Source organism: Pelophylax lessonae (assembly GCF_965119305.1).
Source record: "Pelophylax lessonae genome assembly, chromosome: 1".
In the NCBI taxonomy this organism is placed as follows: Eukaryota; Metazoa; Chordata; class Amphibia; order Anura; family Ranidae; genus Pelophylax; species Pelophylax lessonae.
In genome coordinates, this window is record NC_138768.1 from 107,039,019 (window position 1) to 107,058,199 (window position 19,181).

A 19,181-nucleotide genomic window follows, 5' to 3' on the forward strand; every position below is an offset into this window, starting at 1 on the left:
GCATCATGTAGCTTAATATTTTCATAACTCATAACTACACTTTAAAAGACCAACTCTAGGAATTACATAAAAACTAGCCTTATAGTGGGTCCCCACACTGCAGGAATTCTACGATTGTTAAGTCTAGGTGTAGATGAATACGATGTAACACCTTATTCCTGACTTCTTTCATATGTGCGGCCGTTCCCCTTAAGCCTCCTCTCTAAGGTGATCCAGGCTGCTGTCACACAATGAGGACATCAAGCACATCAATGCAGCACATATGATGCGGGCCAATGGTCTAGATTTTTTGTTTCTTGTCTTAAATTCCTGGAATTTCTTTCACATTTGCCCCTTTCGAAGGCCATTTGAATTAACTACATAACACATCACGTGAAATATTCTTTAAGCCATTAGATCCATGTTCATGGGGGGGGGGGGGGGGGGGGGGTACTTAAAGGTACATCTGTGAGAAGGGCTGTGCTTGCCCGCATGCGATGCACAGGTGTTCTGTGCATCCATGTGCAGGCTGTCCAAATTATGTCTACTGAGACAAAGTGGCCTGTAGGTCATGTGGGTACGTGTCCCCAAACGCACACAGTGAGAGTTGGGGGACACACACCCACATGCATGTCAGATTGGTAACATTGGCTGTGTCCCAGCAGACATGAATCAGACTGCCTGCAGGTGGATGCACGGAAGGCCTATGCATGGGGTGCAGGCATACACGGCCCTATACACAGATGTACACTTAAGTACTGCCATGTGAACGGGGCCTAACGTGGACTGACCACATTGCTTACTATTATTGAATCATACACAGACCACCTCTAGCCCTGGAATTGTCTTATTATTTCAAACACCCAATCACATTACAAAAAAAAAAAAAAAGCTTCAAAACAGCATATGCACCCATTTAAAGAGAATTCTAGGGAAAATTGTAATCTACTATATAACTTTGGCTGCCTTATGTAGAAATATAAATGTCTTAAGACCTAAACCTCACACAACCACATGTAAAATAAATGGAAATAAGACCAGACCAGTAAAATAATACAAAGCTAATCATCATGGCATTCTATGTTTAAACAACACAAGATTTTACCAGTAGCCAGTATTGTAAATGAAACCTGAAAGAAATCACAGCTTGGTGTCCCTGTAACACCCGAGGCCTGCAGAACCCCTGTGATGTTTCAGTGTTGGGGAGATACTAGGGGAGTTTAGTGCCCATTGGTTTCAAAGGTCTCTGTACCTCTCTACTTCCCAGGTCTGTATACCTCTCATGACAAATACGTGGATCCCACTTGTAACAGATGGAAGGGCAATTAAGATGAGAAATATCAGAGCAAGTAAATATGGTGGCAATGTCTCACTGCTGGAGTCCCTAAGGCTCCGTTCACATTTTGGCGTTGCTATTACAGGCGTTATGGGCATTTTTGCAGGCGTTTTACAGGCGTTTTTTTGTGCAGGCGTTTTTAGATTGACTAGAGACCAATGGAAAAAATCTGCCCAAAAAGAAGCTCGAGAACTTTTTTGAGCGTTGGGCGTTTTGCTCACAGTGTCAAAACGCTCAAATGTGAACAGGGGCCATTGAAATGAATAGGATTGGTCTTGTTGGGCGTTCTGAGAGCTGATCCTAGAGCAGAAAAATACCCCCAAAACGCCTTAAGCAGCCCATAGATGAGTTTGTTTTCTTCAAGGATAATGAGGGAATCCTGCCCTCTGTGTCATTGTATTCTGGAAGACTTCTCTGCCTTCAGAATATACAAATCAGCACTACAGGCTAAAGCCTCATACACACGCAACGAATTTCCACCGACTAGTCGTCCGTCTTTTGTCCAGAGTGGTTTTTGTTGGTTGGAATGTGCTCTAGACTGCACACGAATTCTACTTCAAAAGTGATGTCAGGTGTTGGATTGCTTTCTTTGTGTTCTTTCATCTCTGAGCATGCCCAGTCTTGCTCATAAGATTTTTCCCTGTCGAAATCTGTACTGACTGCACGAAAATCAGACGTGTTTTGACGGTGGACAAAAATTTTATAGCCTGCACACCAGAATGTTTTCGGACAAAAATTTGGAGTCAGCTGTCGAGAGCACCATACTAACAAGCCGAAAATCGGCAGATCGGTTGTCGGACGAAAATTCCCGGCCGAATTTCGACTCGTGTGTACGGGCCTTAAGGCTTTAGCCTGCAGCGCTGATCAAGCAGGGAAAATCTGACAGGGCGTTTGTATCCCACCTATGACCTTGTCGCCAGTTTGCCAGTTCTCCTTCCTTGGACAATTTCTATATACTTGTCCATTTTTTTTCTGTTTTCAACACATCAACTTCAGGGACAATATGTTTACTTGGTATCTAATATAATCCAAACAGCTATAGGGGCACTCATGGGTCTTGCAGCAGAGGTAAATCGAAACAGCAGCATTTTTATTGTCAACATTTTGATGAAGTTCAGCCCACCTTTGAAGCGATCACATGAAACATTGAGAATATTTAGGAGAATATAGACATAAAATGACTACAATGATTAACACACACATTAGAAACTTTCTGAATGAAATTGTGAATTATGTTTAGACCACATTCAATCCCCAAGTGTAAGATTTTTCCAATTAAAATTCCCCTTCTACATCCCTAGATGACTAATCTGCCCATTATTCAACCCAATTCCCTCATGTGTTTCATTGGAAGTAATTAGGTAGACAGGTGTGCTACAGATTTCATGTAAGGATTTGTTCCACTTTATATTTAGTGTCTTATATAAATGGGAGCTAGAAAGGTGTTTCTTCGAGTACATTGTTCAATATGTGACAAGAGTCATTCTTCAGGCTGGGTTCACACTTATGCGAATTGGATGTGGGTTTCTCCGCATCCAATTTGCAAGACAGGAGAAAGTGTGGCCGGCTCTCAAAAGGAGTCAGTTCACACACCTCTGGAACGGCCGTGGTCCGAATTGCAGAAAGGTCCTGACTCTGTTTCAGATGCAAATTCAGGCAAAAATTCGGACCTAATTTGCACCTGAAACTGTGAACAGGGATGCACAGTCCCCCTGTTGTGAACCGCAGCCTATCTACATAAAAGCTGGGCACTCCTGGCATATTGATATCTATAATTTCCTGCATGCAGCTGGCTTTGGAGCTGGGGCTTGTAGTACAACCACTACTGGAAAGAGTGATGGTCTGCCTTTACTTGTGCATGTGATGCCTACCAAACACTTAACTTTTGACATGTAGACCTAGTCACCAATGTTTTTGTTGCTACATCCCATTGGTATTATTCAAGCTTTTTGTTGTAGGATCAGCAAACCTAATATTTATTATATAAGCGCAGGCTGTCAAGGTGCTTCATTCATGGCTTATTAAATTAGAAAAATAAAAAAGAAGAATTACCGTAGGTTTAATTGGTGTGGATTGCTGCACTTTAAGAGCCCATTCAGACAGGGGCGACACGACTTGCTGGGGCGACCTGTGAAGTCGCGGTGCACAGCGTGTACCGCGACCTCGGCGCGACTTGCACGGACTTCATATAATTAAAGTCAATGCAAGTCGCCTCCAGGTCGCCCCAAAGTAGTACAGGACCCTTTTTCTAAGTCGGAGCGACTTGTGTCGCTCCTTTTAGAACGGGTCCTGTGCTAATCAATGGCAGGCGACCGACCGCAACTTGTCAGGCGACCAAGTCGCCTGACAAGTCGCGCTAGTGTGAATGGACCTTTACACTTGCCATAGAAAACGTGCTTATGTGTTAGTTCCATTAATGTTCTCAGATAATGGATTTGTAAATCAGGTAAACTTTGGATGCACAAACCTGTTTCTGGGACCTCATTTTTATGGATGGCCTGTATACAGGCTGTGTGTTCCTCTGATCTCTTATGTTAACAAACACAATATGGTTATAACCAGCCAGGTTGTACTGGGAGATGTATTGGAACAAAGACTGCACAATATTTGCCTTCAAAGCAGTTTGAATCCACAATAATGCATTTTTGCTAGTTGGCCATAGTTCCAAAATTTTCATGTCCCACAATAAGCTAAAAATTGAGCAATAAAACCAATGCCAGATTGTATACAATTTGATCAAGCAGCTGGTACCTTGGCCTTCCCCTTTTTACTAGGTAGGTACTCAAGATGTTTAAATGTTCAGGTTTTGTATAGCCGTAGTCCAGACATTGGAAAGTCACCTCCTTTGGGGCAAGGACTCATGTGAAAGGTAAGGAAAATATAACAAGCATCAGCATTATGACCATTGCATGTCCAAGGCAGCACATCTGCCCGCAGCAGCTAGTTATGGAACATGAGAGTCTCTGGCCACTCCAATAAAAGGCCAAGTTCGTTATATCAATCCAAGTAACATAAAAGTGTTTGCGTTTTAAACAAAAAGTTCTTAGTCATTCTTAGTCATGACTATGTTATTCAATGTGCGTATTTTTTTTTTTTTTTTGAGGCTGGATATAATAAACTTGGCCTTTTACTGGAGGTAAAAGTAGTAATGTTCCATATTTTGCCAATATGTACGATACTCTAAGTATATTGCAAAGTGCTGCATAATTTGCTGAAACTACCTGAATACAGGGAATGAGAACACTAAAAATATACTTGAGTACTTGCTCTCAACGTTTATTGGTCTGCAGGCCTCTTTAAACCAATTTAGAAATGCCATGAACTGGCTATATCTAAGACTCTGTGTTCACTGCTTACCCTATAAAATCCCCAGCTAAAATGTGAATGTTACTTGTTTGTGAAGGCTTCCATTTATCCAGGTTATGGCAAAACTTGCAATAGTAATGTTGAGGATTTCATGTTCCAGTTCCAATGAGAGTGTGGAACATAACCCAGCATTTATATCCACATGGGTAGCACCAACACCTTAATCGAATCCCCACGTGGAGATCATGATTGTCCAACAACAAGAAAGTTGTTCATACATCCTGTTCTGGTTACATAATCCCATCATGGTGTCAGGGGGCCTGCATAAGCGTTAATTTCTAGATTTACATGACTATAGGTGTGAACTGTTGTCAAATTGCCTAAATGACCTCAAATGGACTGAATCATTATTCAAGGCAGCACCCATGTGTAATGCACCACTGCTCATGGTTAAAATATTGCTGCAACTTTTAAAGTGAATCTGTGCCCAGACTATGCACACTAAATTATTTATATATTCCGAAGAAGCATTAAAGCACTTTTTAAAATAAGCCTTCAGTCACCTCTGTAGCAAAAGACATTGTGGAGAAATGAATCTTCAAAGTTAACAACAGAGGCACTTCTTTTCCAGATCCTTGCAACAGAACCTTGTTAGACTGCCAACTCTCCAACGTCAGGTGTTTCTAAGCTGCCACCAGATGAGTCATGACTTTAGAGTCTTTGTTGTGATCTTTGAGAATTAATACCTTTACATTACAAGCAGCTAAATAGGTCAGAGATGACTTGTTTCAAAGCACTTTAACTGTTCATAAGAACATGTAAATACTTAGTCTCAAGTCTGGGCATGGACACACTTTGAGAGATGTGGCAAAGGCAAGGTTTTTCTTGTCTAGTGCAACGTTGCGTTGTACTACGTTCTGGTGGAGAATGAAGGAAGCCAGAACAGAAAATGCTTACACGTAAACTGACAAAAACGGCATAGGATGATGGTTAGGAACCACCTGGTGCACTCAGAACACAGTTTAAAAAATGCTATACTAAATGACTGACTAGCATTCGCTTCATTAAATTAGTCACTCAATGAGGGTGCATACTGTAAGATGGCACTGCATACCAGTGACATACATAGGGTACACGATTTTGTATGGGTAAACACTGCATTTATGCCAGAAGGAAAGCATAATGCATGGAAGTCATGTGATCAGTGACAACATAGACTGGATGGATGCCCAGGGTACAGATTAGGTGCAGTGACTGAGCCAGCATCCTGCACCCATACACCATCATTTCCTGGACATCTACACTGCAACGTATTCTGCTAGATATAGGAATACAAACTGCTCAATACATGTACATTCTGCAGGGCAGGTTGAATGATTTTGAAAGAACAACAAGTATCCTTAAAGCCTGGATTATCAAAGGACTGGCCTCCTTGACAGGTTTGCTGTGTGAATATCCTCTGCAATCAGCTCTCTTTCTCACTAGGAGGTATAGGAGCTTTTTGTTCTCCTGGTTGAAACATAAACATTACCATCTATGGGGTCCACAGTCCTAAATAAGTGTTTTATTTTTTATTTTTTGCCAGTCAGCAGCATGCGCACTTTCAGGTTAGGGGAAGGGAGTATACTCGACAGGTATTTTACCCAGCCTGGAGTATTCTATGGATTTCCTGTATTTAGTCAGGAGTATACTCTTCATGGATATACACTACTTGGGGGGGAATTAGCAAAGCTTTCTACGCCATTATAATGGTGTGTGCAAAGTAGATAGGCCTGTTCTAGGTCTACCTGAACTACCTACAGAGTAAAACCTAGTGCTGGCTTCATGCAAAGGGGTTTAACAATTAACAAAATGATTTCTAACAACCTAACAAAGGAGTTTCTATATTGAAAACTGCCACGGATCTGCACTGAATTGGACCTGGCATACAGAATGTGAATTGTCTGCCGGTAACCAAGCTGAAAGCTCACCTAACCCACGTACTGTTTGGGAAAAGCATGTGTATACATAGTTACATAGTTAGTGAGGTTGAATCAGAGAACACCAGTCCACTCAGCTATATGCCTAACTCAGGAATTCCCAAACTATGGCCCTGCAGCTGTTGCAGGACTACACATCCCATGAGGCATTGCAAAACTCTGACATTCAATTACATGACTAGGCATGATGGGAATTGTAGTTCCAGAACAACTGGAGGCCCGTAGTTTGGGAATCCCTGGCCTAGCTGATAAGCCCAGCATTAGTTGCAGGGTTTGCAGACATCCTCCTCCCTCCTGCTCTCAGCTGAGCGAGAGAGAGAGAGAGCGAGCGGGTGGGGGATCAGAGGGACCTGGAGCACCCTATCCCCTTTGATATATAGCAGCACAAGCGCCTCTGTTTTTTCAGTTTAGAAGAGTGCCATGAGCACTCCATACTGATACAATAAGCACTCCATATGGATACACTGTATTCAGGAAAAAGTATACCACATTGATACATTATATGCAGTCAGAAATACACTGAATGGATACGTTGTATGCAGCCAAAAATACACTGTATGAATACATTCTATGCTGTACTGATACCTTAGTACAGGGGTGTCCAAACTATGGCCTTCCAGCTGTTGAGGAACTACAATTCTCATCATGCCTAGTTATGTCTGTGAATGTCAGAGATTTACAATGCCTCATGGGAAGTGTAGTTTTGCAACAGCTGGAGGGCCGTAGTTTGGACACCCCTGCCTTAGTATATGGTATTGATACATCGTATGCAGCCAGGAGTATATGGTATGGATACATTGTATGCAGCCAGGAGTATACTACATGGATACAATGTATGCAGTCAGGGGAATACTGCATAGATACAATGCTTGCAGTCAGGGGTATTCTGTCTGTATGTATGTCTGTATGTATGTCTGTATGTATGTCTGTATGTATGTCTGTATGTATGTACACAATATATGCTGGCATGGGTATATTGCCTAGAGGCAAGGTATGCAGTCAGGAGTATACTACATGGATACAATATATGTAGTCAAGGGTATAGTGCATGGACACAAGTATGTAGACAGTAGTATACAGTATATAAAAAGTGTATGCAATCAGGGATATATTATATGGATAGTGTATGTTGTCAGGAGTATACTGTTGGATAAAATGTATGGAGTCAAGAGTATACTGTGTATGCAGTCAGGGGGATACTGAATATATACACAATGTATGCAGTCAGGAGTATACTACATGGATGGAATATATGTAGTCAAGGGTATAGTATAGGGACACAAGTATGTATACAGGAGTATACACAGTATATAAGAATTGTACGCAGTCAGGGATATACTATATCGATACAGTGTATGCTGTCAGGAGTATAATGTTGGAGTCAGAAGTATACCCGTGTATACAATATATACAGTCAGGGGGATAGTGTTGGATACAATGTATGCAGTCAGGGGGATACAGAATATATACACAATGTATACTATGAGGAGTATACTGCATGTATACAATGTATGCAGTGATGAGTATATTGTATGGATTCAGGGGGTACACTGTATGGATATACAGTGTTCAGTCATGAGTATATTGTATGGATACAGGGTACACTGTATGGATATACATAGTGTTCAGTCATGAGTGTAGTGCATGGACAATGTCAGTCAGGAGTGTACTGTATGCGTAGGTGATATTCCATGAAGGGGAGTGGATTGCATGTTACAATGCATTCAGCTGAATTCTCTCTGCATGGCACTCTGTTATGACTAAATGGCTTTGTCTGAAATACAAAAAAGCAGAGCCAGAGCCATACTGCACGGCTGCACCTCCTTTCTGTGGGGATCATACTGGAATTCCACATTCCCTCTTTAAATTCTGTAGCTTTTTTCACATTCATTATACAACACAATGTAATCCAAAAGCACAGGATCATCAAGTGACTTTCCCTGGAAGAACACTGGGAAGGATTCTGCATACGAAGCCTCTACCTGTATGTGTGCTATGGCAGCCCTGACACAACGAGGAGCACAATGGTGCTTCCCTTCACATAGATGTTCATACAAATCCCACTCATCCCTAACACAGACCAGTCACCCATGCTGAAAGTCCCTTTCAAAGTGTGTGAAATACTTGAATCTATAAAATGTCAGCAAAACTGTGTCCAAAGAAGGAGAATCCCTTTCTACACCCTCAGCTGAATGTGCTGACTAAATCCAGGCTCCCACGCAGGGGCTGCGCGCAGAGATGTGATGAAAGGTGAGAACAGCTCTCTGAACACAGCACAGAATGGCTGACAAAGCCTCAACCCGAAAAATGCTGACATGGATAGAACTCGGACGTTCACACCATTTTCTATGCAGGGTAGGAGCCCAAATCAGTATCTGGGACTATTGCAGCACAGGGGCTCAGTGGTTAGCACGTCTTCCTTGCAGCACTGGGGTCCTTGTTTCAAACCCTGGCCAGGACACCATATGCATACAGCATACATGTTCTCCGTGTGCTTGGGTGGGTTTCCTCCCACACTCCAGAGGCTTGCTGGTAGGTTCATTGGCCCTCATATGTGTATGCATGTGGGATAGGGGCATAAGCTGGTTCTAGGTGGATCGACATTCAGCCAATTCAGCAGGAGGAATCTTTTTTTTTTCTTTCAAAAATTAATTATCTATGGCCAGCTTTAGATTGTAAGCTCCTTGATGGCACTTATGTTACTGTACTGTATGCAAAGCTTTGGTGCTGCAAAAATATCTGTAATAATAAACATGCATCCACCAATAACTAGCCAGCTATTCCTTATATGCTACTTGTAATTGGGTTAATGAATGGATAGGTAGCCATCTTTTTTTATCTGTCCAGCCATCAATTAATCTTTCCAAAATGGATCCATAAACAAACATATGATGAACAAAATCCAAAACAGTTAGAACATCCTCTATGATCAGCATAGGTGTGCGCAGCCTATTGCATTAGGGTGTGCACCCCAAACCTCAAACATATATCCATGAGTATATACTTATGGTGTCAGTAGGTTAGAGATCGGTGTCTGTAATTTTATTGATATTTTTTATTCTTTTTTACAATATTATTTTTTTTGTTAGCCCAGTTAGGGAGCTTTGGTGAAATATCAGGGGTCTAAACAGGGGGAATCTGCACCACAAGGAGTGATTAGGGTGTGCCCAGGCACACCTGGCACACCCTGTGCGCACGCCTATGATGATCAGCAGGAAAACCCTAAATGTTGGCTCTCTTTCCAATACCAATATGGTTGTCCATCTCAAGCCTCACCAGTCCCATTCTGCCATTTGTAAGTGATGAAAGCCTAATCAGCCCCGTTGGGTTTGTAGACCTTCAAACCTTGAGCACTTATTAGTACACAACAGCCTAGCACAACAACCAGGCAGGTATGATACCTCTTTATTAGGAGGCAGATGGTGATTTCAGCATCAGGACTGAGACTAGCTGCAAGGACAGAGGTGGCGCATGCTAAGAAGGGCAATGCCCATTTTTCACAGGCATTGATTATAATTAGATTGAATCCCCTGCCCTCTACCAGGATCTAAGAATAGGTGTGATCAATACTCAATGATTGTACACAATATAATTGGTTTAGATGAAGGTTTCATATTGCTTCCTAACTCCCGAGTCAATAAGCAAACTATTAGTGTAACAAATGATTGTAATCAGAGATAGGCCACGCAACCAACTGAATCAGCAAGCCATAGACAATCGGATGTTTCGTTTACAACCCTAATTCTCCAAATTGGCGAGTGTGCGTTTTATAAGACGAGGGGCACACGGTGACTCATGCATTTCCTATTTTTTGAACAACTTTAAAATAGAAATGTTTCCAACGTGGTGTCAATTATCCCCAATATCCATTGTAAACAATCTACATTGTAGAAAAGCTAGCCATACATGGATAGAAAAACAAACAAAAAATTGTATCAAAATCAAAACATTCTTTGGAACCAATGAATGCATTGAAAATTTTCCTGCAAATGTCAACATTTTTCAGATCATTTTCTAACATTAAATATTTTGTTTTACGATCGAATAATACTACTACCCCTATTGTTCATATGCATTTTACTTGCATGTTTTTTAAACTGACCTACAAATGATTAAAAAACTGTTTTATCGAAAATGTTTGTTTATGCAATTTTTAATTCGAAATGGAAATCAGCAGTAAGCATATTAACTACACAAAAATCAAACGATCAATTCCATTTTATTTTACATTTTCTATCCATGTATGGCCAGCTTATGATATAAGGTGAGTGCATGAGCAGCAGCATGAACACATCCCTTCCTATGTAAGATGTAAACAGTCGCACTCCCTCTAGTCCTTATTATCTCATGTTACAGGGACAGAGCAGACTCTGCTTGTGCAATCACATCAGCATCTGACAGTCCGTGCAATCATAAGGAGCAAAGATGGAATCTGGAAGCGTAGTCAGTAATCAACCCAAACCGTACCGCACGCTGACATCATTTACCTTGATATAGCCCCAAGACACAGACAGCAAATAGTTGGCTTCAGGCATTTTGATTGAGATTGTTTACCAACAAAGGAGAAAAAAAAAAAAAAAGGTAGGATTAAAGAAAAAAAAAAAAAAAAAAGGTGGAAAAAAAAAAATCTGAGAATTCAGAAAGAAGTCAGCAGGACAATTCCCTTGTGTCACTTAGTTCCCGAGTTGGCTTTAGGTACAGAGGCTGCATTGTGGCGTACAATCCCTTTGATTGAAGCTATATGAATGCCATTTGTACAGATCCATAGGGTGCTGGTAGTCCAGGAGGAAGAGCAGCAAGCAGGCGGTTAGGCGTAAATAGAAATCCTCCGAGCTGGGAATCAGCATCTTTCCTGTCTTCCAGGTCCTGATGAATTATGGATGCCAAGATGCTCTGCTGCTAAGAAGACTTTCTGTGCCAACAGCACAAAATAGGCACCTTCAAGGAAAGCCATAAACAGTGCACAAAGGATCCGCCCACAAGTCCTTCAGGCAGCCAATCAGTGCACTTCTTAAGTCACTTTGTTTGGGATAAACACAGCGTTCTGCACAGGGCGTTTTGATTGGTGGAAGATGCTAAATCTCCTCGGACCATTGCTATTCTCTCCTCTCCTGGAAGTGACATTTAGTAATGGAATCCCTGTAGCAGCAGCTCGTCACCCAGAAGATTAATTAGCACACTTCTTCTTTTGTGCTTTCTAATTTGCCTGATGTTTTCTGGAGAGGCGGGCACCGGTCCCGGTCACTGTCAGACATTCCCAGTGAATTGCAGGGATTTAGAACAAGCTGCACATAGAATATGTATGAGAACAGAGCACAGAGCACAGCCAGGAAGGGGACCACCTATGAATATTGAGCTGCTGGGATCAGGAATATAGATCTCGTCTGACAGGCTGATGTATGTTACCTGGAAAGGACAGCCAATGGTAGGAACCTGCACGTCCGCACTTCTAGGAGGGCAACCTATAGGGGACCATACACCTCATTTAACTGCACCATCTCCTAAAGCTAGCAATACACTATACAATCAGATTGTACAATCACCCTCCCTTTATCTGGCCATACACTATACAATCGGATTGTACAATCACCCTCCCTTTATCTGGCCATACACTATACAATCGGATTGTACAATTACCCTCCCTTTATCTGGCCATACACTATACAATAGGATTATACAATCTCCTTCAACCACTTAATTTCCAGACCAACTTTCTGATTTCAGAGCTCTCACACTTGGAATGCCAATTACTCAGGCATGAAACATGGTACCCAAATCAGGTTTTTATAATTTAGGCTGCATTCACACATGGGCATTTTGAATCGCGGGCAGCATCGCCATGATTCTGCCTGCCATTTCAAAACGCCCAGGTGTGAATAACAAATTGCACATTTCAGATGCCATTCATCGGAATGGCACCTAAAAAAGCAGTGCGGCTCTGCTGCGATAAATTGAGCTGCAAGCATGGCAAACCGCATCACATGAAGCTGGTCACCCAGAAAAAATTCAGGAGCATCTTTCGGGCGACACATGTCACGTGATGTGGTTTGCCGTAGTTGCAGCGTGCGGCAGAGCAGCACCGCATTTAGGCCTCTTGCACGCGATACTCCTGTTTGAGCATCTCGCAGCTTAAAAAAAGCTCAGTACAGTTCTGAGCTAAAATACAGCCCATTAATTGTAATGTGCCTGTGCACACAGGCGCGTAAACAAGCGCTGTGCATTCTTCCGTAAGAACAAAATAGAAAAATCTGCATTTTGGTCAGTAATTTAAGCCTCAATGCACGCAAATACGCACCAATACTCGCAAATACATACAAAAAAAAAAAAAATGGTCTGGAAAAAGTAGATGCTCAAACAGGAGTATCGTGTGCAAGAGGCCTTAAGGTGCTATTCAGATGAATGGCACCTGAAGTGTGCATTGTGCGATTTGTCATTCACACCTGGGTGTTTTGAAATCGCGGGCTGCCTGCTATTCAAAAAACCATGTGTGACTGCGGCCTTAGAGCTTTCATTTGGTGGTGTTTAATCACCACTTTTTGCGCTATATAAATTGAAAAATACCAAAACACATTTTCTGGTGTAAAATGTTGCAAATAAATATTTTTCATAAATACATTTCTTCCAAAATAAGGTCAAAATTTAATCTGTTACGTTTATATGGTAAAAAATAACCCAAATCAGTGTATAATATTTAGTCTGTGTAAAAGTTGAAGTCCACAAACTACGATATATATATTTAAAAAATTGATCGCTCCTGATGTACTGACGGCCTGTTTCATTACTTGAAGTCCTAAAATGCCAGGACAGTACAAATATCCCCGAAATGACTACTTTTAAAAAAAAAAGAAAAAACCTTCATTGTGTATGTTTGACCGGTAATGCTATGATTGGTCACAGCAATCACATGGTACAACAAGCTGTCATCCGCTGTGTCCGGTGTAAACAGCATGTGACAGATCAAGCCACAAAGTAGCCTCTAAAGCACACAGGAGGCAGATGCTTGGAGGACGTCAAATGATAGCCGCCCAAGATTGGAAAGCTCCCGCTTGGCTGTCTTATGACTATAGGTTATGTAGGCTGGAGGTAGTTAAGCTGGCCATACACTGCCAAAATGGATTGTACAATCTCAGAGCTCCTTTAGAGGGGCAGCTAAGCTGTGGTTTTTACTGCCCCCCGGCCACCCACCCAAAGCGTCTCAGTACAGTCAGACAGGGCTGTACACATTGCGCAGATCAGTAAAAACGGTTATCTGCAAAAATGTTTCTAAATGAAAAACCAATGAATGTCGGTAAACTTGGCACATAAAAGTGGTCAAAGACGTTTTTTAAGTTGGTTCACTAGCTGTCAAGTTACAGCGTCTAGAAGAGGTTTCCAAACGTCCAGTGTACATGAGGCCTAACTATAGCTGTGACCATATTGATATTTTCAAAGAAATAACATCGGATTGACTCCCTTGTTTGGTTTGTTGGCTCTGCACAGGCTGTGGAAGTATTCACCATGGCCCACTGAACATACTTAGGTTCTGCCTGATGCCATGGGGTGAGTCTTCAGCTGTTGGTAGTTCATTAGGCAACATGTACCAACATTGTTAAAAGTGGTACAACCCTGCCCTACAAACGTTAAAGTGTTAGCTCACCTTTTCAAAAAAACCTACACTTGAACACCATACACCCTCCTTGCCCCCTGGCACCTGCTGTACTTACCTCTATGGGTATTGAGCTGTCAGTGCCCATCTAGCCAGTACAGCGGTACCGGAATTTTAAATCCCCGTTCTTCTCCCTCTTCTCTGTACAGCGCTTCCCAGGATGGATCAGAGCAACCCACTGTGATGGCGCTAACCAATCAGAAATGCTCTGCATTGATTGGTGCACAGAGAAAAAGAAGAGCAGGGTTTTCGAATCCCCAGATTGCTGCATCGGCTGCATGGGCACAGCTCATCACCCATGGAGGTAAAGCCGGCCAAACATGGATCTAAATAGGACCAGCTCAGCAGGGACCAGCGAATTATGATCCATGTATGTGGACCGTACTGATCAACTTCTTACAACCACCCTTTCAGATTTTCCCCACCTGACCAGTAATGATGGCTGCTGGGGAGAGGAGGGAGCACCAACAACAGCCAGGAAATAGGAGCCTATGGGTGACATCACCACTTCCAGAGTTCCTTCATGCCCCGTTGATCCTCTTGATTTTCATTTCTTTCTTATATGGGTGTAACAGGGACACAGAGCAGGGGAAACTACCCTATAGGGTAAAAGCTAGGAATTAAATGCTGGCAGAAATAGTTGACTCCTTCCATTCTATCCAAAACATTTAAAAAAGGGAAAAAATTGAATATTTTTAGCTCTTTGCCAGCCATTTTTTAGACAGTAAAAGATGCTAAAATCCAATGCTGAAGAATTCTTATTATGTGTCTGAAAGTAAATTGGGCATACTGGGTCATTATGCCATACCTTTCCTCTACTAAATGGAGACTGCAGCAGTGAGATGTCCCAATTCTTTTCATCCCACTGCCACACACAAAAGCCATTAGAATTGTATTACATTCTTCACCTAACATTTTTTTTTAGCTTATAAGCAAGGAAAGTACAATGCTATTGCTTCTAGAAGAGATAACATATCAGACTGGGCAATATTAGTGAAATCAGCAAATGAAAAATTGTGCCAGCATGCTTAAAAAAATATACATACAAAATGATATGAATGGAGGATCTGATTTCTCACCATCGTGACAGATAAAAGGTCCGTTCACACCACGCAGGTGCAATGGAGCATGCACGTGTTTATGCATCGCCCGCAGGGCAGCATATTCATTTCAATGGGCTGCCTTATTGGCAAGAAATGGGCAATGCAAGACTCTTTTGCAAAATGGCATCACACCGAACATCATGGTGCTGCAGCACCATGCATTTTTTTTTTTATACAGGATCCAATTAACCTACCAGAATGTCTTTGGAGTGTGGGAGGAAACCGGAGTACCTAGAGGAAACCCACGCAGGCACAGGGAGAAGATGCAAACTCCAAGCAGGTAGTGTCGTGGTTGGGATTCGAACCAGTGACCCTCTTGCTGCTAGGTGAAAGTGCTAACCACTACACCACTGTGCCGCCCCAGCACCATGCATTTTGATGCATGCATTAGCAGATACATGGGGGTTCCATTAAGAATTAAGGTCAACGCTGAGCTTCTGCTAAAGGCAGTGCATTTTTGTGTGTGTCAGGATTCTCACAGACACATTTCTAAACCTTGTGGACAGCCTGCCTATAAGAACTGAAGCGGTTATAGCTGCAAAGGGTGGGTCAACTCAATATTGAACCCTATGGACTAAGACTGGGATGCCATTAAAGTTCATGTGTGTGTAAAGGCAGGTGTCCCAATACTTTTGACAATATAGTGTATGTCCCCATGGATGCTTTTCATGCACTCAAAGTCTGGGGCCCTGACAGAAGCTTCAGGTCTCATGCACACTGGACGTTTTTTTGCTGCTTTAAGGGGCGTTTGGTGTTTTTTTTTTTTTTCCCTGCCTCTATACACCCTGACTTCTTAGCCTACAGTGCTTATAAAAAGTCTACCCACCCCTGTTAAAATGTTAGGTTTCTGTGATGTAAAAAAAAAAGATAAATAATTTCAGAACTTTTTCCACCTGTAATGTGACCTATAAACCGTAAAACTCAGTTGAACAACAAACTGAAATATTTTAGATGGAGGGAAGTAAAAATAAACTAAAATATTTTGATTGCATAAGTGTGCACACCCTTAAATGAATACTTTGTTGAAGCACCTTTTGATGTTATTACAGCACTCGTTTTGGGTATGAGTCTATCAGCATGGCACATCTTGACTTGGCAATATTTGCTCACTTTTTTTTGCAAAAACACTCCAAATCTGTCAGATTGCGAGGGCATCTCCTGTGCACAGCCCTCTTCAGATCACCCCACAGATTTTCAATGGGATTCAGGCCTGGGCTCTGGCTGGGTCATTCCAAAACTTTAATCTTCTTCTGGTGAAGCCATTCCTTTGTGGATTTGGTTGCATGCGTTGAGTCGTTGTCATGCTGAAAGATGAAGTTCCTGTTCATGTTCAGCTTTCTAGCAGAAGCCTGAATGTTTTGTGCCAATATTGACTGGTATTTGGAACTGTTCATAATTCCCTCTACCTTGACTAAGGCCCCTGTTTCAGCTGAAGAAAAACAGCCTAAAGCATGATCCTGCCACCACCATGCTTCACTGTGGGTATGGTGTTCTTTTGGTGATGTGCAGTGTAGTTTTTGCACCAAACATATCTTTTGAAATTATGGCCAAAAAGTTCAACCGTGGTTTCATCAGATCAGAACACATTTTCTCACATGCTTTTAAGAGACTTCAGATGCGTTTTTGAAAAATTTGTCCGGGCTTGGATGTTTTTCTTCGTAAGAAAAGGCTTCAGTTTTGCCACTCTACCCCATAGCCCAGACATATGAAGAACACATCATATGTCACACAGCCAGTACTTGCCAGATATTCCTGTAGCTCCTTTAAATATTGCTGTAGGCCTCTTGGAAGCCCCCGTGACCAGTTTTCTTCTAGTCTTTCCATAAATTATGGGGTGACGTCCAGTTCTTGGTAATGTCACTGTTGTGCCATATTTTCTCCACTTGATCTCTGTCTTTACTGTGTTCCATGGTATATCTAATGCCTTGGAAATTCTTTTGTACCCTTCTCTTGACTGATACCTTTTAACAATGAGATCCCTCTAAAGCTTTGGAAGCTGTCTGCCGACCATGGCTTTTGCTGTAGGATGTGACTGAGAAAATGTCAGGAAAGACCTACTAGAACAGCTGAACTTGATTTGGGGTAATCAGAGGCACTTTAAATGATGGTAGGTGTTTACCGAGTCTGCCCCCTATTTAACATGAGTTGGAATGTGATTGCTCAATTCTCAACACAGCTACATCCCCAGTTGTAAGAGGGTGTGCACACCTTTGCAACCGCATTATTTTATTTTTTTTTATTTTTACTCACGCCCCCCTCTAAAAGATTTCAGTTTGTTTTTTAATAGAGTTGTACAGTTTATAGGTCACATTAAAGGTGGAAAAGGTTCCTAAAATGATTTATCGTTTTCTTTTTTTTACATTACAGAAACCTGACATTTTAACAGGGGTGTGTAGACTTTTTATAACCGCTGTAAGTATCCATGCATACATAGGCATTTAGAGGAGCTTAAGGGCAGAAAAAAACCCCACAGCCAGCGTGTCTAGGAGAAATAGTTAATTTATCTAAATGGCAAGAATTATAAACAGGGTTAGATACAGTATTAATGGATATACAAAGAAAATGTTGGAAATTTAAGAAGCACCCTTTATTGGCTAACTTAAGTCACTGAAGATGCAGATTTTTGGGGTGCCTTAGATCCCAGATGCAAGAACTGTAAAAAGTCTGAAGAAGGAATCTAATGCTAGCCCAATAATCGTTTGGACTCATTTTCGAAACACTCAGCCGTGAGAGCAGACGATCGTGCCATCATGTAATGACCGAATTTTGAACTTATAAATCGTTCAATGGACATAAATTAATCAGTTTTTCGTTCATTTTGTCACATTTGCCTATTGCAAACAGTTCGGGCAAGAATCACAATAACCTTTCAATTTATCGTTCGTTCTGCAGAATTTTCCAAACGGTTCCTTCGATTTTTCAGCTCTGAAAAGTTAAAACCAATTTTCTATTTGTGCCCATTAACTGGACAAAAAAAGGAACAAACGGACCAAATGACAGATATTCAAACGATTTTTCAGCTAGTGTATGGCCAGCATAAGGCATTCCAAAAGCTTCAATGTCTTAAAGCATAACTAAAGGCAAAACTTTTTTTTTTTAGTTTCGGTTGGAGAGGGATAAGAACACCTTTCAGCTTTTTATTGCTGTCTGTGCCCCATTAGAGAAATTTACCCTTTCTACTTGTCCAGTTTACTTTTATCACCAAAAGTAAAAAAAAAAGAGTCCCAAATTTTGGGTTGAACCCGGAACAGGCACAGAGGGGAAATCTTCCAATAGGGACTGTTAGTTCTGGTTACCCTGGGGACAACAAGGGGTTCTTTCACTTTGGAAGGATTTCCTCCCACTGTTTTTTGGGAATTGAACAGGAAGTGAAGGGAAATCTCCACAATGGGACACAGATAGCTAAAAAAAATAGACGGGGATTATAACACCCCCCCCCCCCCCGCCAATTATGCTATTCAAGATGAAACAAAAAAAGTTTTGCCTATAGTTCTACTTCAAAGCAGAAATAAGCCCATTGATATAATGGTTTCCCAGATCAGTTACATTCAAGGCATGCTCTGATTGAGAACGGTCAAGGTTGCTTATGGTTTCTGCTGAACTCTCAAGCCATTCAATGGTCATATCTGTTCACATGTGCTGTACCATGGCAACGGCAGATCAAATGAAAGCCAAGATGGCAGCTTCCTTGGTGGTAAGGAATAGGAGGGTAGTTTCTCTTTAAGAGAACTGATAAATATTGTCACTTAAGCCCCGTACACACGCAACGATTATCGGCCGACCGATCATCCGTCTTTTGTCCCGAGTGGTGTTTTGTTGGTTGGAATGTGCCT

At 41.7% G+C, this 19,181-nt stretch overlaps 1 protein-coding gene across 7 annotated transcripts in view; it reads right to left on the bottom strand.

The window, feature by feature from the left end:
* PDE4D (phosphodiesterase 4D) overlaps window positions 1-19,181 on the bottom strand; it is a gene marked incomplete at its 5' end in the record, with an annotated part of 2,078,604 nt that overhangs the window by 28,890 nt on the left and 2,030,533 nt on the right. Inside the window, one exon of one of the 7 annotated variants that reach the window (XM_082255266.1) lies at window positions 11,088-11,206. The exons of the other annotated variants lie outside the window; for them this stretch is intronic. Within the exon in view, the coding sequence (XP_082111392.1) occupies window positions 11,088-11,135 (48 nt within the window). Of the gene's footprint in view, window positions 1-11,087; window positions 11,207-19,181 lie in introns of those variants that run through there. 7 annotated transcript variants of the gene reach the window in all.